This window comes from Anoplopoma fimbria, chromosome 5 (genome assembly GCF_027596085.1).
Source record: "Anoplopoma fimbria isolate UVic2021 breed Golden Eagle Sablefish chromosome 5, Afim_UVic_2022, whole genome shotgun sequence".
NCBI classification, from domain to species: Eukaryota; Metazoa; Chordata; class Actinopteri; order Perciformes; family Anoplopomatidae; genus Anoplopoma; species Anoplopoma fimbria.
Window position 1 is genome coordinate 18962665 of NC_072453.1, and position 27520 is coordinate 18990184.

Sequence of the window (27520 nt, forward strand, 5' to 3'; positions counted from 1 at the left end):
AACACACACACACACGTTAACACACACACACTCACATTACTGTACGGGTCCGACACCACGGCTGATCCCAGACGGGCGATGTTCAGCTTCCTCTCGTTGACCTTTTGAACTCTGAGCTCTTCTCTCTGCTCCGCCGTCAGGGTCTCCGGCTCTGAGGAGGAGGTTCACCATGAGACCCTCTAAGACCACCAGAGACCACATGGGCGGTCCTCAAGACATCACTGATTATTATTATCACTATTATAACAATTATCATTATTATTATTATGATCATCATCATTATTATCATTATTATTATCATTAATACTACAGTTACTATTAGTAGTACAACTAGTTACTACTAGTAACTAGTTGTACTACTACAGTTGCTATGAGCTCTATATATCAGATGTGAAGCACTCTGAGTGGCATTCAGGTCCTCAATAAAAATAGTAAATCATTGTTATTTATGTCCAGTTAATATGAATATTTATTTCGGTTTGTTTTCTAACACAGGTTTCTGGTAATGACTTCATATTAAATATAGAAAAGCTTCTCGTGTTATTAACTGGGTAACAGTGAGCTAGGCTTCAGGGTCAAAGGTCATTCATACCGTCTTCAAACTCCGCCTCGTCAGCAGCCGCCTCCTCCTCCTCTTCCTCCTCCTCCTCCTCCTGCTTTTTGATGACTTCAAACAAACACATTGATCTTATGAATGACTTGTATAACTAATATGTTGCACAACATTAAACAATAGGTCATCGATAGGTGATCGATAGGTGATCATCGATAGGTCATAGGTCATCGATAGGTGATCAATAGGTGATCGATAGGTGATCGATAGGTCATCGATAGGTCATCGATAGGTCATCGATAGGTCATCGATAGGTGATCGATAAAGGGGCGGTACCTCTCTCGAAGCTCTGAGGGACGACTCCTCTCCGGTCTTTGATTGGCAGCAGGTGGATCACCTCCTTCTCCTCCGTCCTCCTCAGCTTCCTGGGAACCTTCTCGTAGCCCCGCATCACCTCCGAGCTCCTCTTCTTCCCACTGTGCACCGGCCCGCTGGGACGCCCCGCCGCCGAAACAAGCACACCTCAGTCACTGACATCCTTTACATGCATCGTCTTTAATCTGTGTCCCTGTGTGCGTTTGTTTTCTACACGTCTGTGTCCCTGTGTGCGTTTGTTTTCTACAGGTCTGTGTCCCTGTGTGCGTTTGTTTTCTACACGTCTGTGTCCCTGTGTGCGTTTGTTTTCTACATGTTACCCTGTGTGCTTTGTTTTCTACATGTTGTGTCCCTGTGTGCGTTTGTTTTCTACACGTCTGTGTCCCTGTGTGCGTTTGTTTTCTACATGTTATGTCCCTGTGTGCGTTTGTTTTCTACATGTTATGTCCCTGTGTGCGTTTGTTTTCTACATCCCTGTGTCTACATGTTGTGTCCCTGTGTGCGTTTGTTTTCTACATGTTATGTCCCTGTGTGTCGTTTGTTTTCTACATGTTGTCTGTGTCCCTGTGTGCGTTTGTTTTCTACAGGTCTGTGTCCCTGTGTGCGTTTGTTTTCTACATGTTATGTCCCTGTGTGTGTTTGTTTTCTACATGTTATGTCCCTGTGTGCGTTTGTTTTCTACATGTTATGTCCCTGTGTGCGTTTGTTTTCTACATGTTATGTCCCTGTGTGCGTTTGTTTTCTACATGTTGTGTCCCTGTGTGCGTTTGTTTTCTACATGTTATGTCCCTGTGTGCGTTTGTTTTCTACAGGTCTGTGTCCCTGTGTGCGTTTGTTTTCTACACGTCTGTGTCCCTGTGTGCGTTTGTTTTCTACATGTTATGTCCCTGTGTGCGTTTGTTTTCTACATGTTATGTCCCTGTGTGCGTTTGTTTTCTACATGTTATGTCCCTGTGTGCGTTCGTTTTCCACACCTATCAAAGGTGTTTCTAACAGACAACCAGCAAAGCGTTTGCGTTACCATGACGACAGGTCTCTGGTGACGAAGGAGGCCTGGCGGGCCATGGCGGTCATCGCCGCTACGTCGTCTTCCTCCATCATGTCGGTCGGCAGACTCTCCAGAAACTCCTCATCCTCCTCTTCCTCTGTAGGACACATTGATCAGGTGAGAACAGGTTCAGAGCAATGCATTCTGGGAAAACACCCCATTCTACACGCCCCCTCACCGGGTCTCTTCCTGTACGTCTCCAGTGGGCGGGGCGTCCTGATGACGGCGTCCTTCACCGCCTGACGCAGCTTCTTCTGCTCCTTCCGTTGCTTCTTGGCGACGTTCTGCTGCTTATTCTGACGGTTCTTCAACTTGTTCTCCAGCTTCACGCCGCTCGTCTTCAGCAGACGGCGGAACGTCGGACGACGCTTCTTAGAACGAGGCTGTGGGGGGGGTTAAAGTTGTCTCTTTATTTTTAAGTGTTTCTGTGAAGAAGGTTCATCTGATCGTCTTTGAACCACTCGGTGCTTAAACGTTGTGTTTCATACTTCTGCACTTTATGGATGAGATCAGAAAACATTATATATTTCATATATATATATATATATATATATATATATATACATATATATATATATATATATATATATACATATATATATATATATATATATATATATATATATATATACAGATATATATATATATATATATGTATACATATATATATATATATATATATATATATATATATATATATATATATATATATATATATATATATATATATACATATATATATGTATACACTAAATGTCTTTAAAATGTCCAAATTAAACCATTTTACAGTGAAGTGACATCACGGTTCTCTACAGATCATCATGTGTTCTCTACAGATCATCATATGTTCTGATCATCATGTGTTCTCTATCATCATGATCTCTATCATCATGTTCTCTACAGATCATCATGGTTCTCTACAGATCATCATATGTTCTCTACAGATCATCATGTGTTCTCTACAGATCATCATGTGTTCTCTACAGATCATCATATGTTCTCTACAGATCATCATGTGTTCTCTACAGATCATCATATGTTCTCTACAGATCATCATATGTTCTCTACAGATCATCATGTGTTCTCTACAGATCATCATGTGTTCTCTACAGATCATCATATGTTCTCTACAGATCATCATGTGTTCTCTACAGATCATCATATGTTCTCTACAGATCATCATATGTTCTCTACAGATCATCATGTGTTCTCTACAGATCATCATATGTTCTCTACAGATCATCATGGTTCTCTACAGATCATCATGTGTTCTCTACAGATCATCATGTGTTCTCTACAGATCATCATGGTTCTCCATGTTCTCTACAGATCATCATGGTTCTCCATGTTCTCTATGGTTCTCCATGGTTCTCTACAGATCATCATGGTTCTCCATGGTTCTCTATGGTTCTCCATGGTTCTCTACAGATTCATGGTTCTCCATGTTCTCTATGGTTCTCCATGGTTCTCTACAGATCATCATGGTTCTCCATGTTCTCTATGGTTCTCTATGGTTCTCCATGTTCTCCATGGTTCTCTTACCGGACCCATGGCGGTGGTATCTGCTGCGCGTGTCGGTGTTTTGGAGGAGCTACAGTTTGTTTCCACACGCGTGCTGACCGGAAGTTCCGGGTTCAGACCGACAACCCGGAAGCAGTCGAGCAGACACGTGACAGCGCCCCCAGCGGCCGGAGGGCAGACTGCACCACACAGATTAATTCATCATTACAACCATAACGTCAGCAATATAATAATAATATAATAAATATAATGTATGTTATAATAAATATTATGTATATTATATTATATATAATGTATATTATATATAATATATATTATAATAAATATAATGTATATTATAATAAATATAATATATATTATAATAAATATAATATATATTATAATATAATATATATATTATAATAATATATAATATATTATAATAAATATAATATATATATATATAATATATATATATATAATATATATTATTATATATATATATTATATATAATATATATTATAATAAATATAATATATATAATATATATAATATATATTATATTATATATTATAATATATATCATAATAAATATAATATATATTATATTATATTATAATAAATATAATATAATGAAACATGTAGACAGTCTGGTCTTCATCATATGACATTATATATGACATCATATATGACATTATAGAGACAGAAGTTCTTAAGAACTGATAAACATCCGTTACTTTCTCGTTCATGATATAATGATAATATGATGATACAGTTTAAACCTGTAGAATAAACAGAAATGAAACAACTGATTGAATAAACACTTTAATAAAAACCACAGAACCAGGTTTTTCATTTAAAAAGAACATTTACATTATTTTTAAATATATTTTTATTCATATTTTTTTTTTTTGTGTTCATGTTTGGCTTTGGAGGCCTAAAGCTGCCGATATAATACATTAATAAATAACTAAATAAATATTTAAGTCAGAAACTAATGTGCAGGCTAATTTGAAAAATAATAAATATTTATTATAAGAAAATGTATTTATTTATTTACTTTTTTGTATGAATCTATTTTCATATTTAATTCCAAATGTATTTGTTTACATTCATACATTAAAAATGTCCCTATCATTTATTTCTGTTTTTAATTAAATGTTATGTATATAAATGAGAGGGCTTAACACCAAATAACAGTCCATAAACACTTTAATTATTTTGAAATCAAGCTGTACATGTATTCATGATTGAGGCTTTTAGTTCTTCATTTCTTTATTTCTCATAAAGGCAGCTTCAGTCCTCCGTACTCCAGAGCATCATTTCACCTTTAAATGTTTTATTACAGAAACAAATAACGAGAAATAAAATAAATAAATAACAATAAAACACATAAAAAGTGTCGGTAGATCAGATCAGCTGCTCGTCTCTGAGTCACCGAAGGACGACAAAACCTGAGACAGAAAAACAAAAGACGTTTTAATTTATTATATTATTAACATTTATTCCCGTCAGCTGACTCACCTGAGTCCACTTCCTGTTCCCGCTCAGCATGAGCGTGGCCGAGATGCAGGAGAACAGCCTATCAGAGAGCAGCTCCTCATTGGGGAGGCGGGACAGGAACTGAGCTGGAGGAGGAGGACGGGTTCAGGTCAAGGACTCCTTTTAAAGATTCATGTTTCCATGTGTTTCCTGACCTGAGAGGCTCAGGTGAGGTGATGACTCACCGATGCTGACGAGGTCCATGTGCAGCAGGACGTCCTGGTGGAGCTTCAGGATCCCCAGAGCCGTCCTGAACAGGAACTCCTCCCCGTCCCGAAAGAACACATCCCAAACTCTGCAGGCCACGTCCAGAGGGAGGGGCTTCATGTAGAGGGACAGGATCCTGGAGGGGGGGTTATCACAGCTGTATGAACCCAAAATAAACTATTTTACTGTACTTTAATAGAAATAAACAGATTAAAAAGATGCTGAAATAACTAGATAATGATGCAGATTTGTAAAAAGTCTGAATTTATGTTTTGAAACAAACAACTTTTAAAATGCTTGTTTTCTGAATGGAGTTTGGATCGGTCGGTGCTATGCTAAGCTAACATTGTAGCTGCTCCATCAACACTCAACATAACGTCATATAGACATAAATACAGCAGCATAGTTATTTTCTACCATATGGTTTAAACTCATGTATTTATACACATAGTTTGGTCCGGTCTGTGTAGTAGTATGAGGTATCGTAGAGATCTGGTCGAACACAAACAGGTACTAAATGTTTATCCTACATTTCTGATTCAACATTGTCAGGATGTCAATAATTTGCATTGTGTTTGATGTGAACTCAGCTCTAGAATCAGATCAGAGATCTCTGACAGTAAATCAGCGTGTCGTCTGCATACAGACGGTTCTCAAAGAAAGAGCTCGGCACAGATGTTGTGAGACTAGAAACGCTAGAAGTTTGCCTGAACTCTGTTGGGCCAACGTTGGAAGAGGAATCCACCCGAGGCCTGACTCACCAGTCCATGAGGTAGAGGTCAGGGGTCACACCTGAAGACCGGAAGTGAAGGAAGAGACGGGGGAGAGTCTCCTGGAAGAACACCTGGAAGGCCCCGAAATACCTGAGCATCTAGGGGGGGGATTTAGTTTGATAGTTCAGGTCCAGGTCCAGGTCAGGGTAATAGTTGTGGTTTAGTAAGAACAGAGAGACAAACGTGTTTGCGTACCAGCTGGTGGTCGACTCTGTAAAAGGCCAGCTGACAGGGTCTGTTGATCAGGTTGGAGAAGCTGATGAAGACCTGAACCTCGTCCATGTTTAGGATCAACATGGCCGCCATGGATGACATACCCTGCACCTGGACCAGAGACACGTAGAGACACGCAGAGACACGCAGAGACACGTAGGAGTGTTCAGGACTCTGCTGCATCAGCCCGTCCCCTAGAGGAGGGCTGACTAAATACATGGACCTCTAAAAGTCTTTAAAATAAAAAGACAGACTAAGATCATGGACCTCATGTTGAAAGTCTTTAGGGACAAGTCCAAGTCATCTAAGAGACCAATTCTACCGTTTCTTTCAAGTTCATGTTTCTAGTCCTAAAAGACAAGTACAAGTCTAGTCCCAGGTGTGTGTGTGTGTGTGTGTGTGTGTGTGTGTGTGTGTGTGTGTGTGTGTGTGTGTGTGTGTGTGTGTGTGTGACTCACATATCCCACATCAGGTCTGTAACAGGTGTAAGCTCCCAGAATGCTTTGCAGCAGGTCGTGGTAAGGGCCGCCCTACAAAATAAAAGTCTGAAATCACTTCCTGTCTCTTCAGCCTGTAGGTCACCAGGTGAGTATTGATCAGTCAAACCTCGTTGAAGACGCAGAGCGACGGCAGCGTCATGGAAACGTCCCGGGAGATGAGCTCCAGACTGGACGACGCCCCGTCTGCAGGTAAACACCTCCAGGTGAGTCTCAGAAGATCTGTCACTTTAAGAGTTTTATGAAAAGGTTTATCTACCGTCAGTGAGGTTCCTCCTCTTCTCCTTCGCTCTGGACAAGAAGATCTCATACAGCTCTGAGGAAGAGGAGGAGAAGGTTAGGAGAAAGAGGAGGAGGAAGGTTAGGAGGAAGAGGAGCAGAGAGGATGAAATGTCCTCCATGTTGTTTGTACCTGTAGTGATGTTGAGCTCGTTGCCGACAGCGAGGCTCCAGACTCGACCTCTGACGCTGGGAGGTAAACCTCCCCACCACATGTCCCGAGCCCGACGACTAGACCTCCTGACACGATGACATCATCACAGACACTCTGACATCATCACAGATACTCTGACATCATCACAGACACTCTGACATCATCACAGATACTCTGACATCAACACCTACATGGCGTCCCAGTGTGGCAGGATGTGCTGGTTCCAGATCAGCGAGGTGTTGGAGATCACCTCCTCCTGTCTGAACCTCTCCTCTATCTGCTGCTGCCTCCTCTGAGCCTCCTTCAGCTCTGACGGGAGACAAAGAGGAAACAAAGAGGAAACAAAGAGGAAACAAACAGGAGACAAACAGGAAACAAAGAGGAGACAAACAGGAAACAAACAGGAAACAAAGAGGAGACAAACAGGAAACAAACGGGAAACAAACGGGAAACAAAGAAGAGACAAACGGAAACAAAGAAACAAACGAGACAAACGGAGAAACAAAACAAACGGGAAACAAAGAGGAAACAAACAGGAGACAAACAGGAAACAAACAGGAAACAAAGAGGAGACAAACAGGAAACAAACAGGAAACAAAGAGGAGACAAACAGGAAACAAACAGGAAACAAAGAGGAGACAAACAGGAAACAAAGAAGAGACAAACAGGAAACAAACAGAGACAAACAGGAAACAAACAGGAAACAAACAGGAAACAAACAGGAAACAAACAGGAAACAAACAGGAAACAAACAGGAAACAAAGAGGAAACAAACAGGAAACAAACAGGAAACAAACAGGAAACAAACGGGAAACAAAGAAGAGACAAACAGGAAACAAACAAAGGGAAACAAACAGGAAACAAACAGGAAACAAACGGAAACAAACAGGAGAACAAACACAAACAGAAACAAACAAAGGAAACAAACAGGAAACAAACAGGAAACAAACAAACAGGAAACAAACAGGAAACAAACGGGAGACAAACAGACAGAAAAAACAAAACAAACAGGAAACAAACAGGAAACAAACGGGAAACAAACAGGAAACAAAGAGGAAACAAACAGGAAACAAAACAAAGAGGAGACAAACAGGAAACAAACAAACAAACAAAGAGGAGACAAACAAACAAACAAACAGGAAACAAAGAGGAGACAAACAGGAAACAAACAGGAAACAAAGAGGAGACAAACAGGAAACAAACAGGAAACAAAGAAACAAACAGGAGACAAACAGGAAACAAACGGGAAACAAACGGGAAACAAAGAAGAGACAAACGGGAAACAAACGGGAAACAAAGAGGAAACAAACAGGAGACAAACAGGAAACAAACAGGAAACAAAGAAGAGACAAACAGGAAACAAACAGGAAACAAAGAAGAGACAAACAGGAAACAAACAGGAAACAAACAGGAGACAAACGGGAAACAAACGGGAAACAAACGGGAAACAAAGAGGAAACAAACAGGAAACAAACAGGAAACAAAGAGGAAACAAACAGGAAACAAAGAGGAAACAAACAGGAAACAAACGGGAGACAAACAGAAAACAAACAGGAAACAAACAGGAAACAAACAGGAAACAAAGAGGAAACAAACAGGAAACAAACAGGAAACAAAGAGGAGACAAACAGGAAACAAAGAGGAGACAAACAGGAAACAAAGAGGAGACAAACAGGAAACAAAGAGGAGACAAACAGGAAACAAAGCTAAGCTCCACCCTTGTGGGAGGCGCTGCGGGTTAAACCAAACCCACCTCTCCTCTTGGCTCCCGCCACCATCAGCTCGTACTGCTGTCTGTGTCTCTGCGTCTCCTCTGCCGACTTGGCTGGAAGGTTCCTGCACACAGACACACTGTCAGGACACAAAATGGCCGCCAGCGGACAGACAGGAAGTGATCATCAGACATGTGCAGAGTCAGGAAGTAGTCGTACGGCGGCCGGTCCTCCAGGATCAGCGCTGTGGTGGACAGCGGCTCAAACTCCACCTTTTTCCTGCTCTGCTGCCCCGCGGCATGATGGGTAGGAGAGCAGCGGGCTGCGACCTGCCGCGCCTCGAACTCCTGCAACGACATCACAGGACACGCCTCAGTTACCATGACAACAAGAGGGAAAGGCACACCGGTAACCATGGCAACGGCTGCAAGTGTCATCTCTGTTTTAACACTGTAAACACCATAAACAACAAGAGTGTTTTTCCTCTTGTCTAGGTTTTGTCTTTTATTTTGAAAATACGTCTGATCTACCTGCTACAGGTGCTTCTTAAATAAACTCTTATTTTGAAATCAGTCGTACCTGTTGGATGATCCGAGCCTGTTTGGAGGGACTCAGTTTAGGAGGAACTTTACCAAACAGCTTCCAACCAGGAACACTTTGAGTGACGGACTGCTGCTTCCTGCTGCACACACACACACACACACACATACACACACACACACACACACACACACACACACACACACACACACACACACACACACACACACACACACACACACACACACACACACACACACACACACACACAAACACACACACACACACAAAGACACCAAAAACAACAACAACGTGGTCAACAGGTCACAGAAAGATGTGTTGAACGCGCTTCATAATACAGAGCTCTGGTACTGATCAGGTACTGATCAGGTACTGATCAGGTATTGATCTGGTACTGATCAGGTATTGATCTGGTACTGATCAGGTATTGATCTGGTACTGATCAGGTATTGATCAGGTATTGATCTGGTATTGATCAGGTATTGATCTGATCAGGTATTGATCTGGTACTGATCAGGTATTGATCTGGTACTGATCAGGTATTGATCTGGTACTGATCAGGTATTGATCTGGTACTGATCAGGTATTGATCAGGTATTGATCTGGTACTGATCAGATCTGTACTTGATCTGGTACTGATCAGGTATTGATCTGGTACTGATCAGGTATTGATCTAGTACTGATCAGGTATTGATCAGGTATTGATCAGGTATTGATCTGGTACTGATCAGGTATTGATCTAGTACTGATCAGGTATTGATCTGGTATTGATCTAGTACTGATCTGGTACTGATCTGGTATTGATCAGGTATTGATCTGGTACTGATCAGGTATTGATCTGGTATTGATCTCCCTCTTGATTTACCTGCTGAAGTACTCGGCGATGACCGGCCTCCTGGACTGAAGCTCAGACTCGGACCCTCCGTGGTCCTGAACCAGCTGACCCGGAGCGCTCTGCCTGCGGCCGCACTCAAACGTGTTCCTGTAGCGAGGAGCGCGGAGGCTCAGCTCGCCCGGTGGCGGCTCGGTGGTGAAGGCGTCATCATCAGAGCTGACCTCCTGGAGGTCAGAGGTCACATCCCCCTCCTGTGAGTCAGAGTCAGAGGGGGGGGTCACAGGGTCAATATCCTGAGAGGCCTCCGATGGCGGTGCAGAGCAGGTGGACTCGTCCAGGTGGAGGTCAGAAGCCCCGCCCCCACAGGGGTTGACCTTTGACCCCTCTGCGCAGGACACCAGCCCGTTTGAGCTCGATGACGAACACTTCACTTCCACATTTTGACTTATCCTGTCAGTTTGGGTGACGTCATCTCTCAGACTAAGCCCCGCCCCCTGACCGTCACAGCAGCATCTGATTGGTCGCGTTGGGCCGTGATCTGACGCGGAGCAGAGCGTACAGGTGGAGAGATCCGCACACTGTGACGTCACAACATCAGCAGAGGAGGAGGAGCTACAGCAGCCATGACGATGATGAAGGTCGTCTGATGAAGAGGACGCCTCATCGTTTCTTTCCATCTCTCTCAAACAGCCACAGGAGCAGCAAACACCTCCTGTCTGTGAAGAAAAAAGCATTTCAGAAACAAATGTTTTTGTCTTGACATTTTAAATTTAAATAATTTTCGAATTAGCGGAGCTCAGCTGATATTTTATTTTGAAAGGAAAGCACTGGAAGACTAAAAAGGAGCTATTAAAATGCAAGTCCATTTAATGTTTCAGGAGTTTACATGTTTTGTTATTAACTTGTCGTTCAGGTGATATAACCCCGCTGGTTTCGGTCTTGTTAAATTACGTTTTATTTTGAAGGTCAGCCCGTTGTTTTTGTGTTATTATTACGTTTTATTCTGGAGGTTTATTTTGGAGGGTCAGCTCTTATTAGGTTTTATTCTGGAGGTTTATTTTGGAGGGTCAGGTTTTATTAGGTTTTATTCTGGAGGTTTATTTTGGAGGGTCAGGTTTTATTCTTTATTTTGGAGGTTTTATTTTTTATTTTGGAGGGTCAGGTTTTATTCTGGAGGTTTATTTTGGAGGGGCAGCTCTTATTAGGTTTTATTCTGGAGGTTTATTTTGGAGGGTCAGGTTTTATTAGCCTTTATTCTGGAGGGTCGTTCTGGAGGTTCTATCAGCTTTTATTCTGAAGGGTCGTTCTGGAGGTTCTATCAGCCTTTATTCTGGAGGGTCGTTCTTATGCTCTTATTGTGGTAACTCACCTCTCTCCTGCTCGGTGCAGACGCAGCGGCTCCTCCGGAGCTTCGTTCCCGGACACAGAGCCCTGAGGCCGGCAGAGGACGGTCTCATCACCGGCGACAGGTGCGCTGAGAGCGGAGAGGCGCCATGTTGTCCGGTGACGTAGTGACGTAGCCTGACGTCAGGATGACGTCCGTCTGACGTCATCCGACGGATGAGGCTCCAGGTTCTTATTGATATACGTTAATCATTTATTTAATTTCATTGTATTATTCTGCCTGCAATGTTTTTATACATGAATGTTTAAAAAAATAAGACTGAATTCAACATTTTGATTTCTGTAATTAAAATTCTTTTATATATTGTTTTTGTTGTCATGTGACCACATTAAAGGCTCATTAACACACAAACTGGTTTGTAGATTGAATTCATTTATTTTCCAAACAAATGAAAAATATAATCTATAAATTATAAAAATGTGCATATTTACACATTTACAGACAACATAATCAGCAGAACGAAGTCATGGTTTCAACCAATCAGAGAGCAGTGTTTCAGTGGGCGGGACTTGTATCAGGTGACATCATTGGTTCCATTTTAGTGGTTGAAACGTCAGCACCTAGAGGCTCATGGGTAGTGTAGTATTTAAACTGACTGACTCAGGTCAGTGTTCAGAGGAACAACATGTGTGAGCTCCGATTGGTTGAGCAGGTCCACTTCCTGCCCCCCCCGGTTCACCTCCCCGTCATGCGTAGCCGCACTTGTGCAGCTTCAGGTTGCGCTGGTCCGAGTACCTCTTGCCACACTTGTCACAGATGAACTGCTTGCCGCCGGCGTGCACGTGTCTCTTGTGCGTCCTCAGGTGGCTGCCCTGGCTGAAGGTTTTGCCGCAGACGTCGCAGCCGTACGGCTTCTCCCCCGTGTGGATGCGCAGGTGCAGCTTCAGGCTGTTGGCGTTGTTGAACTTCTTGTCGCAGAAGCTGCAGGCGAACGGCCGCTCCGAGGAGTGCGTCCGTCCGTGAGAGATCAGGCTGCTCTGCTGGCTGAACGTCTTGCCGCACTCCTGGCAGGCGAACGGGCGCTCGCCGGTGTGGATCCTCCGGTGGATCTTCAGGTTCACCGACTGGCGGAAGGTTTTCCCGCAGAGGTCGCAGCCGTACGGCCGCACGCCGCTGTGGATCCGCTGGTGGTTCTTGAGGTTGACGGCGTGGCGGAAGGTTTTGTGGCACTGCTCGCACTCGAAGGGTTTCTGCCCGCTGTGGATGAGCTGGTGAGTTTTGAGCGTGACGGCGCGGGTGAAGCCTTTACCGCAGGCGGTGCACACGTAGATCTTGTTGCCGGTGTGCGTGTGCGCGTGGCGCTGCAGGTTCTGCAGCAGGTTGAAGCGGCGGCCGCAGACCTGGCAGCCGTGCGGTTTCTCCCCCGTGTGGATGATGCCGTGCGTCTTCAGCTGCGTCTGCTTGGAGAAGCTCTTGCCGCACTGCTGACAGGCGTACGGCCGCTCGCCGGAGTGCGTCCGGGCGTGGCTCTGCAGGCTCTGCCGCTGGCAGAACGCTCGGCCGCACACGCCGCAGGAGAACGGCTTCTCGCCGGTGTGGACGCGGTGGTGAGACTTCAGGTTGCTCTGAGACGAGAAGGATTTACCGCACGCCGTGCACGTGAAGTATTTCCACGTGACGCTCTGCACCATGAACTCCGGCGTGCTGGAGACTCTCTGCTGTTGGAGGTCAGAGGTCACCGGCTGGGCGGCTTCAACTCGAGCTCCTGGAAGGAAAACACAGACGACGTTAATCACAGAGATGATTGATTTCCTGTTTTAACTATTAAAGCAGCGTCTATTGATCGGGTATAGATCGGGTATAGATCGGGTATTGATCTGGTATTGATCGGGTATATCTGGTATTGATCGGGTATTGGTATAGATCGGGTATAGATCGGGTATAGATCGGGTATAGATCTGGTATTGATCTGGTATAGATCTGGTATTGATCGGGTATTGATCGGGTATAGATCTGGTATAGATCTGGTATAGATCTGGTATTGATCGTGTATTGATCGTGTATTGATCGGGTATAGATCTGGTATTGATCGGGATCGGGTAGATCGGGTATTGATCGGGTATTGATCGGTATTGATCGGGTATAGATCGGGTATAGATCGGGTATTGATCGGGTATTGATCGGGTATAGATCGGGTATTGATCGGGTATTGATCGGGTATAGATCTGGTATAGATCGGGTATTGATCGGGTATAGATCGGGTATAGATCTGGTATTGATCTGGTATTGATCGGGTATAGATCGGTATTGATCGGGTATTGATCGGGTATAGATCGGGTATTGATCTGGTATTGATCGGGTATAGATCGGGTATAGATCTGGTATTGATCGGGTATAGATCTGGTATAGATCTGGTATAGATCTGGTATAGATCTGGTATAGATCGGGTATTGATCGGGTATAGATCGGGTATAGATCTGGTATAGATCTGGTATAGATCTGGTATAGATCGGGTATTGATCGGGTATAGATCTGGTATTGATCGGGTATAGATCGGGTATTGATCGGGTATAGATCTGGTATAGATCTGGTATAGATCGGGTATAGATCTGGTATAGATCGGGTATAGATCGGGTATTGATCGGGTATTGATCGGGTATTGATCGGGTATAGATCGGGTATTGATCAGGGACTCACTCTCAGCGATGGCTCCCAGGTCGATGTTGCCGTGTTCGTCTTTGACCGTCACCGCTGGGACAAACGGGTTCTCGGGTTCCTCGTTCTCTTGTTTGGTCTGCAGTCACACGAACAAACAGACGTCACAGTCAGGTCAGTGAACGCACCACTGATGAACAGGCGAGTCAGCAGGTGAGTCTTACCTGAGTGGATCTGTGAGTGTTTGGGTGTTGAACCTCTGCGACGGACAAATCAGACGTTAGAACAGAGATCCAGAAACATCCTGTTATTTATTGATTATTTTTGCTAGTTAGCTTGCTAGCTAATTCCACCATGATTTCATGCTGCAGTTACAGAACACAAAAGGCTCAGATGAACTGCTGGACCTGGTCTACGTCACTAATGCTAATCACTAATGCTAATCACTAATGCTAATGCTAATCAATAATGTTAATCACTAGCATGTTGCTCTGTTATTGCAACAAAATAAAGTTTGGACTTTTAAACAGCTGTTAATTTCAGCGATTAGCATTAGCCATTCACAGGCTAACGGACCGTTAACGACTAGTCTTCATCAATAAAAAGCCAGTCTAAACCAGTCTAAGTCAGTCTAAACCAGTCCAGTCTAAACCAGTCCAGTCTAAGTCAGTCTAAACCAGTCCAGTCTAAGTCAGTCTAAACCAGTCTAAGTCAGTCTAAACCAGTCCAGTCTAAATCAGTCTAAACCAGTCTAAGTCAGTCTAAATCCATAAATAAAGTAAACTGGTTTTATTTGTGGAAACATTCAGACTGTATTCATGTTGAAGGAGAAGCTGAGAAGACTGGAACATTCTAGATCAGGTATTGGTGAGGTATTGATCAGGTATAGATTAGGTATTGATGAGATATAGATGAGGTATTGATCAGGTCTAGATCAGGTATTGATCAGGTATAGATCAGGTTTTGATGAGGTATTGATCAGGTCTAGATCAGGTATTGATCAGGTATTGATCAGGTATAGATCAGGTATTGATGAGATATAGATCAGGTATTGACCAGGTATAGATCAGGTATAGATCAGGTATTGATGAGATATAGATCAGGTATTGACCAGGTATAGATCAGGTATAGATCAGGTATTGATGAGATATAGATCAGGTATTGATCAGGTATTGATGAGATATAGATCAGGTCTAGATCAGGTATTGATCAGGTATTGATCAGGTATTGATGAGATATAGATCAGGTATAGATCAGGTATTGATCAGGTATAGATCAGGTATTGATCAGGTATAGATCAGGTATTGATCAGATATAGATCAGGTATTGATCAGGTATAGATCAGGTATTGATCAGGTATAGATCAGGTATTGATCAGATATAGATCAGGTATTGATGAGATATAGATCAGGTATTGATCAGGTATTGATCAGGTATAGATCAGGTATAGATCAGGTATTGATCAGGTATTGATGAGATATAGATCAGGTACTCACTCTCAGTGATGGCTCCCTGGTCCATGTTACTGTGTTCGTTCACCAGGTTTTCTGGTCCCTCTTTCTCTGGTTTGGTCTGCAGTCACACAAAGAACAGACGTCACAGTCAGGTCAGTGAACGCACCACTGATGAACAGGTGAGTCAGCAGGTGAGTCTTACCTGAGTGGATCTGTGAGTGTCGGCGCTCTCCAGTCGGACTCCGTACGAATGCTCCGCCTCTGTGACGGACAAATCACACCGATGGTTAGAATGACATCATGATGTGCGCTTCCTGATTGGTGTGTTTGAGTGGGGGGCGTGGCCTGTGATCGTACCGACGCGTGTGCTGTTGAGGATGTTGAGGACGCTGGTCTGCGGCCTCCTCCCCCTCCCCCCGACGGCTCCACCAGCAGTTTGGCTTCATCCACCACGTTCAGGATCTTCCCCAGAGCCTCGTTCCCCAGAGTCTCCATGACGGACGCAAACCGCACCTGACGGGGTCAGAGGTCACGCAGACGCCAACACCGGTTAGCTCTTCATACAGACACGTATTCATGGGGACAAAAACATCCACACATCTGTTTACTGGGTTTGTGTAGTTCACCTGTGGAGGATGAACCTGACCTGTGACCCTAACGGACCATGTGACCCTAACACACCATGTGACCCTAACGGACCATGTGACCCTCACAGACCATGTGACCCTCACACACCATGTGACCCTAACATGTGACCCTCACAGACCATGTGACCCTAACATGTGACCCTCACAGACCATGTGACCCTAACATGTGACCCTGTGACCCTAACATGACCATGTGACCCTAACACCCTAACAGACCATGTGACCCTAACATGTGACCCTCACACCCTAACACACCATGTGACCCTAACATGTGACCCTCACAGACCATGTGACCCTAACATGTGACCCTCACAGACCATGTGACCCTAACATGTGACCCTAACAGACCATGTGACCCTAACAGACCATGTGACCCTAACATGTGACCCTAACAGACCATGTGACCCTAACATGTGACCCTAACAGACCATGTGACCCTAACATGTGACCCTAACAGACCATGTGACCCTAACATGTGACCCTAACATGTGACCCTAACAGAACATGTGACCCTAACATGTGACCCTAACATGTGACCCTAACAGTGACCCTAACATGTGACCCTAACATGTGACCCTAACATGTGACCCTCACACACCATGTGACCCTAACACACCATGTGACCCTAACATGTGACCCTAACACACCATGTGACCCTAACATGTGACCCTCACACACCCTATGTGACCCTAACGTGTGACCCTAACAGACCATGTGACCCTAACAGACCATGTGACCCTAACACACCATGTGACCCTAACATGTGACCCTAACACACCATGTGACCCTAACAGACCATGTGACCCTAACATGTGACCCTAACACACCATGTGACCCTAACACACCATGTGACCCTAACATGTGACCCTAACACACCATGTGACCCTAACATGTGACCCTAACACACCATGTGACCCTCACACACCATGTGACCCTAACGTGTGACCCTAACAGACCATGTGACCCTAACACACCATGTGACCCTAACATGTGACCCTAACACACCATGTGACCCTAACACACCATGTGACCCTAACTTGACCCTCACGTGACCCCTCATCACACACCTCGCTGCTCACCGTCTCTTCCCGGCCGTGGGCCCGCAGGGTGTCCGGTAGCGGACTCAGGGTGTCCGGTAGCGGACTCAGGGTGTCCGGTAGCGGGTCAGGGTGAGTCTCCAGCAGCTTCTTCAGCTCGGCCACGGCCGCGTGGACCAGAGCCTCCATGACGGCGGCCAGCTGTGTGTGGAGCCCGGAGCAGCTCATGCTAATGCTAATGCTAATGCTAACGGGCTAGCAGCATTAGCTTAGCTCCGTTTGGTTGTAAATGTTTTTTACATTTCATTAAAAAAAGCGAAACTTCAGAGAAACGAGTCCGACAACAACCAGACCACGTGACGACGACCAGACCACGTGACGACAACCAGACCACGTGACGACAACCAGACAGACCACGTGACGACCAGACCACGTGACGACAACCAGACCACGTGACGACAACCAGACCACGTGACGACAACCAGACCACGTGACGACCAGACCACGTGACGACAACCAGACCACGTGACGACAACCAGACCACGTGACGACAACCAGACCACGTGACGACAACCAGGAATCGTGACGCGACCGGAAGTGACTCTCATTCTCAGTTCTTCTTCTTCTTCTTTTTCTTTTTCTCCTTTTTCCATTATTAGTCACATTACTATTATTAGTATCATTATTAGTCACTGTCACCTCTCTGGCGGGGAAGGAACCGGAGCTGGTGCGGGAGGTGGAACGCTACCAGCTAGATATAGTTGGGCTCACCTCCACGCATAGCACCGGTTAACACCATAAACCAGAACAAGGTGGAGGGTTAAAACAGTGAGTGGGTTTATGTACACAGAAGCCAATAGAATCTAATAATGAACTAAACGCAGTACTAAGGCTATCATTATGCACATCCACATGAATATTAAAATCACCTACAATAATAACTTTATCTGTCTTAAGGACTAAACTAGATAAAAACTGATAATTCAGTTATGAATTCAGAATACGCACCTGGTGCACGGTACACTATAACAAAGAGAACTGACTGTAATGCTTTCCAGGTCGGGTTTGAAAGACTAAGAACAAGGCTTTCAAATGAGTTGTGATTTAATTTAGGTTTAGGGTTTATTAATAGGCTTGAGTCAAAGATAGCTGCTACTCCACCTCCTCGGCCTGTGCCTCCAGGAATATGAGTATTAATATAACCTGGAGGAGTTGATTCATTAAGGCTAACGTACTCTTCATGACACAGCCAGGTTTCAGTAAGACAAAATAAATCAATATGATTATCTGATATTAAATCATTTACTAGTACACCCTTAGGTGACAGATCTGATATTTAAGAGTCCACATTTAACTGTCCTGTTTTGATGCACTGTTGCGTTGGTTGCCTTAACTTTTATTAAGTTATTTTGTATAACTCCTCTTCTGTTGACTTTAAATAATAGAAGTGGCCGTGGGGCAGACACAGTCTCTATAGGGTTTCTGATGGGTAACTTCTCTAATATATAAACAGGAGGGAATATATTTGATATGTTTATGATGCTAACATTACTAATAGTGCAAACAAAATCTAACAGTGGTGAAAAAGCTAACAGTGCTAACAGCGCAAACAGCCCTAATAACAGCTTACAATGCTTACAAGAGCAACAGCGCTGGCAGAGCTAACGGTGCTAACAGTACAAATAGCTCTAACAACAGCTATGTTTCCATGACAATGCCGTTAGTTAGCTTGTTAGCTAATTCACCTCATGGCACATTGAAGCTGTTTCTGACGGTAAAATATTTGTTTCTATCTGCACATGACATTAGTATTTTGCCTCTGCACTGTACTTATGCTCTGGTTTCTGCTCTTAGATGCTTGTGTAAGAAAGGAGATGCACTGATGACTTCTGGTGACTAGTAGTTCTCTTGAATACCTATGTTGAATACACTTCCTGTAAGTCGCTTTGGATAAAAGCGTCTGCTACATGACTGTAATGTAATGTAATGTACTGTAATGACATGGTGATACAGTCTGAGGAAACAACCCTGTTTTATTTTCTGTTTATTTTCATGTAACGTTTCAACCTTGAATATTAAATACGATTCATTTATGTAGCTGTTGGTTCTGCTCCATCTGTTGCTTTTGTTCAGCTGATGCTAGACAAGCTACCTGATTTCAGGTGAGTCCAGAATCCAGACAAAGTGAAGACATCACATCAGCTCTCTGCTCAGTTGTCATTTATTGTCATACATTAGATAATGATTCACATCAGGGTTTCAAACCTCCACCAAACAACCAACTGTCCTAGACTGAAACATGGTTTTATACTTTATACTCCACGTTTTGCTCTTTTAAAATGGTTTCAGCAGTTACTGCAGTGATTCTATAAATGTTTTTCTATTTGAGATGGCAACAAACATTTCAAACATCAGCAGGTTTTCTTGTGCTGTTGATCAGTTTCAGGAACATAAGGCCTACAGTGAGATTACATGTTTAATGAGAGAAAGAGAAAGAAATCACAGGAGATCATCTGATATTCTGCTGAACGTTGGTCCTGAACTAGTGCACAGGACGGATCTTCATGCTGATGGCCTTCAGGGAGTAGTCATGACCCTTCCAATGGTACCAAGAAACTCCAACAGCATGGACAGTGCCATCAGCCCCCCAACGATAAACCCCGTTGGGGTTTGAACTGTGACAGGTATTGTACCAGAATGCCCCCAAGAATCTTTTGGCACAGTTCCCTGCATTCGAGTCTTGGTCTTTGTCGAAGGTGGTGAACTTCTGCCCGCTGTGATAACTCAGGGAGTCTCCTACAGAAACACATATAAGAACCACAGTGTTGTAAATCAGCATTAACTTTAAATAAAAGCTGAACTTCTGCAGTCTTCTGTCCGATGGACTGATGATACCAGTCGTGTTTGGGATTTGGAGGTTTTAATAAACTTCCCAAGAGACTCATGGATTGGATGTTTTAACATTTTGTCCATATTACACAAACTGACTCCTTATCTCTGTTAACTCTACTGACCTCTACTGACCTGATCATGCAGCCAAATTATGTTCACATCCCTAGCAACGTGGACGGCTCTAGGTGCAAGTGCTTTTAAAGTCTTCTGTGTGTGAGCTACAAGAGGCCTCTTAGACTAGATTATTTTATAAGCATGCAAGATTTTAAGAGCAGGATTAAGGATCATGGGAGCTCTGAATGTACTTGTCCTGAAACGGAATTCTTTAATGTTGTATTTAAATGTTGTTTTGTTTCTATCCTTTTTAATCCTGCATCTGTGACTGAGTGACGGTTCAAACATGGTATTCTGAGTCCAGTTCGGACTTCATGCTCAAGGACCTCTTGTGGTTGAGTTGACTCACACTTTCTCACGCTCACTACTCTTAACGGCTGCTAGTGAAAACACAGCTGAGTGCATCACCTCCAGACGCTGCTCTGAGACCAGAGACCTTGTGGAGGAAACAGTTTGCTTACTTGTGTTGTTTTGGACGGTGTTTGGCTAACAGCTAACAGAACTACTTGTACACGCACCGCTGGATCTCTCCACAGATCAGTTTTGTTTTTAGACAAGATTATATGTCGGGCACGCAGTTTGGTAAATTTAATTTTGTTTTTGTCAAGATTGTATGACGTGTCTTAAACGATGACTGTTCACACATAGATCAAGACTTAAGCATACCACTATTCAGCTTTCCCAAACTACTTTTTCACCAGTAGGCTCTCGGCTTGAAAGACTTTTGCCAGTCCCAATGTGGAGGGTATCCCGAGACCAGCCGAGGACCCCAGCTCTCTGTCTGCCTCTACCTGGTAAATTACGCCCTAATCATCTCGCTGGAGAGCCGTGAAGAAATGACCGGCTGAGCAACACTGGAAACTCTCATCTAAAGCAAAGCTGCTATGATTGAGAGTTGATGACGGTTAGCGCTCTGAATTATTAATATTTAAATTCATAGGGTTCAGATTAACACTAACATTTTTTATGCCCCCAAAAGAACATTTTTGTTTCACTCACCTGCACCTCCGTTGGTGAATCCAGATACTTTCAGTACAAACCCGTCACACTCTGCACCGACGGAGAACTGAGAGTAGCGAGCAAACACTTTTTTCCCATCGAAGTCCTCCATCTCGACCAGCAGCTCATATTTTTTGTTGTGCGTCAGGTAGTGGATGTTGTCAAGACCTGCGCACACACAAATACACACACATTTATAAATGTGTACACACTGGCCACAGTTTAACATTTTCCAACTTATTCAATAAAACTCTGACATTTAAATTCAGGAAAAGAACAAAAAAATCCAAAAACTTCAGTCAAATCATTTGGTCGCTGCCCCATTTCTGGAGTTTAATGGTTGTACTTTGTGAACAGTGAGTCTCAAGAAGTCATGAATCCATTCATCATCTTCAGCAGCTTATCAAGGTATTCTAGCAAACCTTTCCCCAGCAATGTTCTCCTGCTCTTCCTGGGGAACACCGAGGTGTTCATAGACCAGACGAGGTATATAAACCCTCCAGCATGTTCTGGGTCTACAGGGCCTCTTACCAGTTGGACGTGCCCAGAAAACCTCTAAAAGGATGCGTCCAGGAGGATCCTGATCAGATGTTGAACCAACTCAGCTGGACCTTTTAGACAACAATCGGTCTGAGCTTCTTTTCAAGCACCCTGGACTACACCTTCCCGTTGAGGCTGAGCATGAAGTCATGACTGTTAGTTTGTTTTAATTTCTCACCGAGCCAGTGCTCTCCTACTGCGCTACCGAAGCCGAGCTTGTATTGATCCCAGGGCCGGTAGAAGTTCACCGAGCCGTCCATCCTCCTCTGGATTACCTGGGGGGTTATACCAGTAAAAACAAGGTTGTATGTGATTTATTGTGTAGGTCCAGCAAGGAAGTGCTCATAGTGTGCTCATACTTCCGGTAAATACTCACCGTCCATCCTCCTCCTTCTGACTTCATGTCACAGTACGCCTACACACAAACACAGTCATCAGTAAATCTGTTTACATGTGAACTTGAATCCTTTTCCATGAGCTAAAACTGATCGCGGTCCAGACCAGACCTCCTCGGTTCTGCTCATTGAAACCAATGAGGAAGTGCTTAAAACATGCATTCTCTCTGCTGTCCACCAGGGGGCGACTCCTCTGGTTGTATAGAAGTCTATGAGAAAATGACTCTACTTCTCTCTTGATTTATTCCCTCAGTAAACATTGTAAACATGAGTTTATGGTCTCAATCTCTAGTTTCAAGTCTTCTTCAATACAGCATGATGTTCATTTAGTAAATGATGCTCCATTTAGAGTCAAACAGACCATAAAGCAGGGGTGCTTTAGGGCGGGGCTACACACTGATTGACAGGTCTACGTATGACGTATACGGCGTCTCTACGTCACTCCTCCTCAGTCCTAATATGCTCACTTCCTGTTCACTGGTTGCAGAAAGAACAACATGGCAACAGCTTAATTACCAAACTCGAGGCTTAAAACATCCACAAACCAATTAATGACGTCCCCATGACTACGTCCACTTCTTATAAACAGTCTGTGGACCATAAGTAGCCACCAGGAAGTTCATCTAATCTGACTCATCTCAAAAGGCAAAAACTTTGTGGTGTAAATGTGAAGGTGAAGCGTACCTGGACAGCAGACCTCTCTCCAGCGGGATAGATGGTGTACTCTCCACTGGGGAGGCTGTTGTCTTGATGATGGATGTCGCTGCAGTCCGGCGTTTGGAAGAGATCGTAGCAGCTGGTCGACAGCGGAGCCAGAAGGAGGAGGACGACTGAACCCAGCTGGAACAGGTTTGGATTTTACTTTCTGTTTTAACAGTTTGGCTTCTGACATGTTCTCCCTCTTAACTCGTCAAATACGACGTTTGCTTCAAACTGGTGTCCGTTTGGGACGAGTCAGGGAGGCGTCTGAAGTTTCTACTTGTTACATGGATGGTATCTTTTCAAAATAAACTTTAGCTTTGCTTACTTTTTAGGTTAACAGAACTACTTGGTTAGGTCTAGAAAAAAAAAAACATTTGTTACATAACTGTCTTTTTAAAGTCAGGAAGTTGTGAACGTTGACTATGTTTTAAAAGGGACATGAACAGCGGTCTCCTGTGAAAGTCCTGTGTTTGTTTGACTGTCTCTCTTTAAACTACGTATGTTTCTCTGATAGTCTCATGAAGACTCTGATGTGTTTACAGTTGAAGCTCTGAGCGGCGTCGGTATCAGACGAGTTTGTTTGTAGAACGTGTTGTCATGGTGATGTGGACAAAGTCAGCTCTCAGAGTAAGGAGAGGTGGGGCTAAATGATAGTAATCATCTGTAGCGACCTTCTAATCTATTGATATCACAAACGTTCTGTAAAATATCAGTTACCCTTACCTTCATTGTCAGATTTCTGCTGAAACGATGTTGGACCCGTCTGATGCTCTGAAAATACAATAAGATGATTACCACTGATGGTAATGATACAAATGAAACCATGTTCAAGCACTAATATTACCTTACAGTCTGGCTGTCAATCGGTGATGCAATATCATGATTCAATATGTTGCTGTTTCTTAAAATCTAACTTTTGCAAAACATTTTTTCATGCAATCAGAACATTGGGATCTGCATTTCAGAGCCAAGAATCTTTGCATGAAAACTATTAAACATGCAATTTTTAAATATAATTTAAATCTATTGCAATGTTAAAAAGGTCAGCTCAACTTGTTGTAATTCAAAAAATATCAATAAAGGAAAAAATCACCAAAAAAGCAATATCTCAGATAGCTTTGTCAGATGTGTGTAAAGTCTCCTGGTTGGATTCTTTACCTGTCTGAACTCACCTGCAGGTAAAGTGAAGAGACTTTGTGGCTTCAGAGGAACAAACTGCTGCTTCTCCTTCAGTCTGTCGCTGCTTTTATCTGCAGAAGGCTCTGTGGTGTCAGAGGAGACGAAGCGTTTAGAAAGACGCTCCCAATGAAGACACGTGATAACTGTGTATTTAGTTTAAAACACACGTATCATGTGTTTTATCCTGTTTATCTTCCACTCCAAATCCTCCTGTAGTTCCTGTTCTTCTTCCACTGAATTTATGTTTGTAAGATTAAACTTTTTTTTGCCAATGGCCCAGTGGAACTAGATGACTGTGAATTAAAGAAATTCAAAACCTTTACAAGATTTATAGATTTGAAACAACGACAACATCGAGTGACATAAGGAATGCTGCGGAACCTCATACTTTGGTATGGGAATGGTTTGTCTGGTATAGTCCCACTTAATCCGGTATCGTCCCAGTTTGTCCGGTATTGTCATGGTTTGTCCAGTATTGTCCCGGTTTGTCCAGTATTGTCATGGTTTGTCCAGCATTGTCCAGTATTGTCCCAGTTTGTCCAGAATTGTCCCAGTTTGTCCAGTATTGTCATGGTTTGTCCAGTATTGTCCCAGTTTGTCCAGTATTGTCCCGGTTTGTCCAGTATTGTCATGGTTTGTCCAGCATTGTCCAGTATTGTCCCAGTTTGTCCAGAATTGTCCCAGTTTGTCCAGTATTGTCATGGTTTGTCCAGTATTGTCCAGTATTGTCCAGTATTGTCCCAGTTTGTCCAGAATTGTCCCAGTTTGTCCAGTATTGTCATGGTTTGTCCAGTATTGTCCAGTATTGTCCCAGTTTGTCCAGAATTGTCCCAGTTTGTCCAGAATTGTCCCAGTTTGTCCAGTATTGTCATGGTTTGTCCAGTATTGTCCAGTATTGTCCCAGTTTGTCCAGAATTGTCCCAGTTTGTCCAGTATTGTATTATCATTTATCTGAGTGTTTATCTTCCACTCCAAATCCTCCTGTAGTTCCTGTTCTTCTTCTATGGAATTCAAGTTTGTAATAATAAACTGAGTTTGTTTTTCTGCCGATGTTTTTGTAGAACGAGACGATTGTCAATTAAAGAAATTAAAAACCTTGTGAAGATTTAAAGCTTTAAAACAACAGCATGGTGTGACATAAGAAACACCGTGAAAATTCATACTTTACCTTTAATACATACATACATACATACAGTGCCCTCCAGAATCTTTGGCACCCTTAGTGAATATGAGCAAAACAGGCTGTGAAAAAATGTCTTTGCTGTTTATCCTCTTGGTCTTTCACTCAAAATATTCACAAAAATCTTACCTTTTCATTGAAGTACAATTATTGAAAGAAAAAAAAAATGTTGACATTAAATAAATATTTTTCTCCAAAACATTTGTGTCACAATTATTGGCACCCCTAGAAAATCTTATGCTTACAATCTAACTGAAGTATAATTCCAGTCATATTTGACATTTTTAAATTCACCTGTTTGATTAGGAACTCTTAAGTGGTCAACCATGACTTCCTGTTTCACTGGGGTATAAATATGAGGTGACACAGGCCAAACTCCCTTAGTCATTCATCACTACGGGAAAGACCCGAGAACACAGTGACGATGTGCGACGAAAAGTTGTTGAGCTGCACAAATCAGAAAATGGATATAAGAAAATCTCTAAACAGTTGAAAATACCCATTTCCACTATCAGGGCATAATTAAGAAGTTTAAAGCGACAGGAGATGTTAAGAATCAGCCTGGAAGAGGACGTGTGTGTACACTGACCCCACGCACTGTGAGGAGGATGGTTCGACTGGCAAAAGAATCTCTGAGGATCACAGCTGGAGAATTGCAGAGGTTAGTTGAGTCTTGGGGTCAGAAAGTCTCCAAAACTAGCATCAGACGCCACCCACATCACCACAAGTTGTTTGGGAGGGTTGCCAGAAAAAAGCCTCTGCTGTCAATCAACAACAAACTAAAGCGCCTACAGTTTGCCAAACGTTACTGGGACGTTCAATGGGACCGGCTTATATGATCAGATGAGACCAAAATAGAGCTTTTTGGCAACAAACATCAAAGGTGGGTTTGGCGTAGACAGAAAGAGCCATACAGAAAAGCACCTCATACCCACTGTGAAGTATGGTGGCGGATCTTTGATGTTGTGGGGCTGTTTTTCTTCCAAAGGCCCTGGACATCTCGTTAGGATACCTGGTATCATGGACTCCATCAAATACCAGCAGATACTAAATGAAAACCTAACAGCCTCTGCCAGGAAGCTTAAAATGGGCCGTGGTTGGACATACCAACAGGACAACGATCCGAAGCACACCTCAAAATCTACACAAAAATGGTTCACCGACCACAGAATAAAGGTTTTGCCATGGCCATCACAGTCCCCGACCTAAACCCCATAGAGAATCTGTGGGATGAGCTGAAGAGGAGAGTCCACAAGCGTCGACCTCGGAATCTGAAGGATCTGGAGAGATTCTGCATGGAGGACTGGTCTCAGATCCAGTGCCATGTGTTCACCAACCTCATCACGCATTATAGGAGAAGACTCAGAACTGTTATCTTGGCAAAGGGAGGCTGCACAAAATATTAAATGAAGGGGTGCACATATATTTTCGAGAAAAATAATTGTGGCACATATATTTTTGAGAAAAATATTTGTTTCATGATAAGAATTTAATGTTTCTTTCAATTATGTTTCTTCAGTTAAAGGTTAAATTTTTGTGAATATTTTGAATGGAAGATCATGAGGATAAACAAAAAAGATTTTTTTTCACATCTCGTTTTTCTCATTTTTACTAAAGGGTGCCAATAATTCTGGAGGGCACTGTATATGTAAACGTGAAGTTAGTGAAGACAGGGGCCATAGTTACTTGCGTCCCCGAGGCCAGAGCGGGCGACATTGAGTCCCACTTAAAACTGCTGGCTAAGGGTAAACGTAAATACAGTAAGATTGTTATTCACATCGGCAGTAATATCTGCAGAAGGCTCTGTGGTGTCAGAGGAGACGAAGCGTTTAGAAAGACGCTCCCAATGAAGACACGTGATAACTGTGTATTTAGTTTAAAACACACGTATCATGTGTTTTATCCTGTTTATCTTCCACTCCAAATCCTCCTGTAGTTCCTGTTCTTCTTCCACTGAATTTATGTTTGTAAGATTAAACTTTTTTTTGCCAATGGCCCAGTGGAACAAGATGACTGTGAATTAAAGAAATTCAAAACCTTTACAAGATTTATAGATTTGAAACAACAACAACATCGAGTGACATAAGGAATGCTGCGGAACCTCATACTTTGGTATGGGAATGGTTTGTCT

The 27520-nt window shown here is 43.2% G+C and overlaps 4 protein-coding genes across 6 annotated transcripts in view; all 4 read right to left on the bottom strand.

Moving 5' to 3' along the window:
- The window catches only part of noc3l (NOC3-like DNA replication regulator), a 9507-nt gene extending 5837 nt beyond the window's left edge, over window positions 1-3670 (bottom strand). The window contains exons 1-6 of the mRNA XM_054599171.1: window positions 3519-3670; window positions 2155-2359; window positions 1950-2073; window positions 890-1044; window positions 593-667; window positions 36-151 (exon numbers count right to left, since the gene is read on the bottom strand). Coding sequence (XP_054455146.1) covers window positions 36-151; window positions 593-667; window positions 890-1044; window positions 1950-2073; window positions 2155-2359; window positions 3519-3527 — 684 coding nt within the window. The 5' untranslated portion in view covers window positions 3528-3670. The remainder of the gene's footprint in view (window positions 1-35; window positions 152-592; window positions 668-889; window positions 1045-1949; window positions 2074-2154; window positions 2360-3518) is intronic.
- A 959-nt stretch (window positions 3671-4629) lies between these two features.
- Window positions 4630-11769, bottom strand: LOC129091301 (TBC1 domain family member 12-like). 2 transcript variants are annotated; one of them, XM_054598873.1, is made up of 15 exons: window positions 11620-11769; window positions 10281-10966; window positions 9434-9536; window positions 9074-9201; window positions 8896-8978; window positions 7334-7451; window positions 7122-7228; window positions 6969-7025; window positions 6819-6895; window positions 6671-6742; window positions 6195-6323; window positions 5988-6097; window positions 5205-5362; window positions 5002-5105; window positions 4630-4931 (listed from the first exon to the last, which is right to left on the bottom strand). In XM_054598873.1, exons 2-15 carry the CDS (start codon window positions 10925-10927, stop codon window positions 4893-4895), a joined length of 1932 nt encoding a protein of 643 aa, XP_054454848.1. In that variant the 5' UTR covers window positions 10928-10966; window positions 11620-11769; the 3' UTR covers window positions 4630-4892. The 2 variants fall into 2 exon arrangements, with proteins under 2 accessions (XP_054454848.1, XP_054454847.1); XM_054598872.1 differs by having other exon boundaries at window positions 5205-5383.
- A 244-nt stretch (window positions 11770-12013) lies between these two features.
- On the bottom strand, window positions 12014-17577 carry si:ch211-207i20.2 (uncharacterized protein LOC568537 homolog). The gene is made up of 7 exons (XM_054599540.1): window positions 17431-17577; window positions 16062-16217; window positions 15907-15963; window positions 15747-15822; window positions 14475-14509; window positions 14293-14389; window positions 12014-13360 (listed from the first exon to the last, which is right to left on the bottom strand). The coding sequence occupies exons 1-7, from the start codon at window positions 17575-17577 to the stop codon at window positions 12342-12344; spliced, it is 1587 nt and encodes a 528-aa protein (XP_054455515.1). The 3' UTR covers window positions 12014-12341.
- A 2036-nt stretch (window positions 17578-19613) lies between these two features.
- LOC129091281 (microfibril-associated glycoprotein 4-like) lies at window positions 19614-24285 on the bottom strand. 2 transcript variants are annotated; one of them, XM_054598846.1, is made up of 7 exons: window positions 24203-24285; window positions 23754-23801; window positions 23013-23168; window positions 22310-22348; window positions 22112-22208; window positions 21394-21561; window positions 19614-20184 (listed from the first exon to the last, which is right to left on the bottom strand). In XM_054598846.1, exons 2-7 carry the CDS (start codon window positions 23757-23759, stop codon window positions 19931-19933), a joined length of 720 nt encoding a protein of 239 aa, XP_054454821.1. In that variant the 5' UTR covers window positions 23760-23801; window positions 24203-24285; the 3' UTR covers window positions 19614-19930. The 2 variants fall into 2 exon arrangements, with proteins under 2 accessions (XP_054454821.1, XP_054454822.1); XM_054598847.1 differs by lacking the exon at window positions 24203-24285 and adding an exon at window positions 24124-24186.
- Between the last annotated feature and the right edge of the window lie 3235 nt (window positions 24286-27520).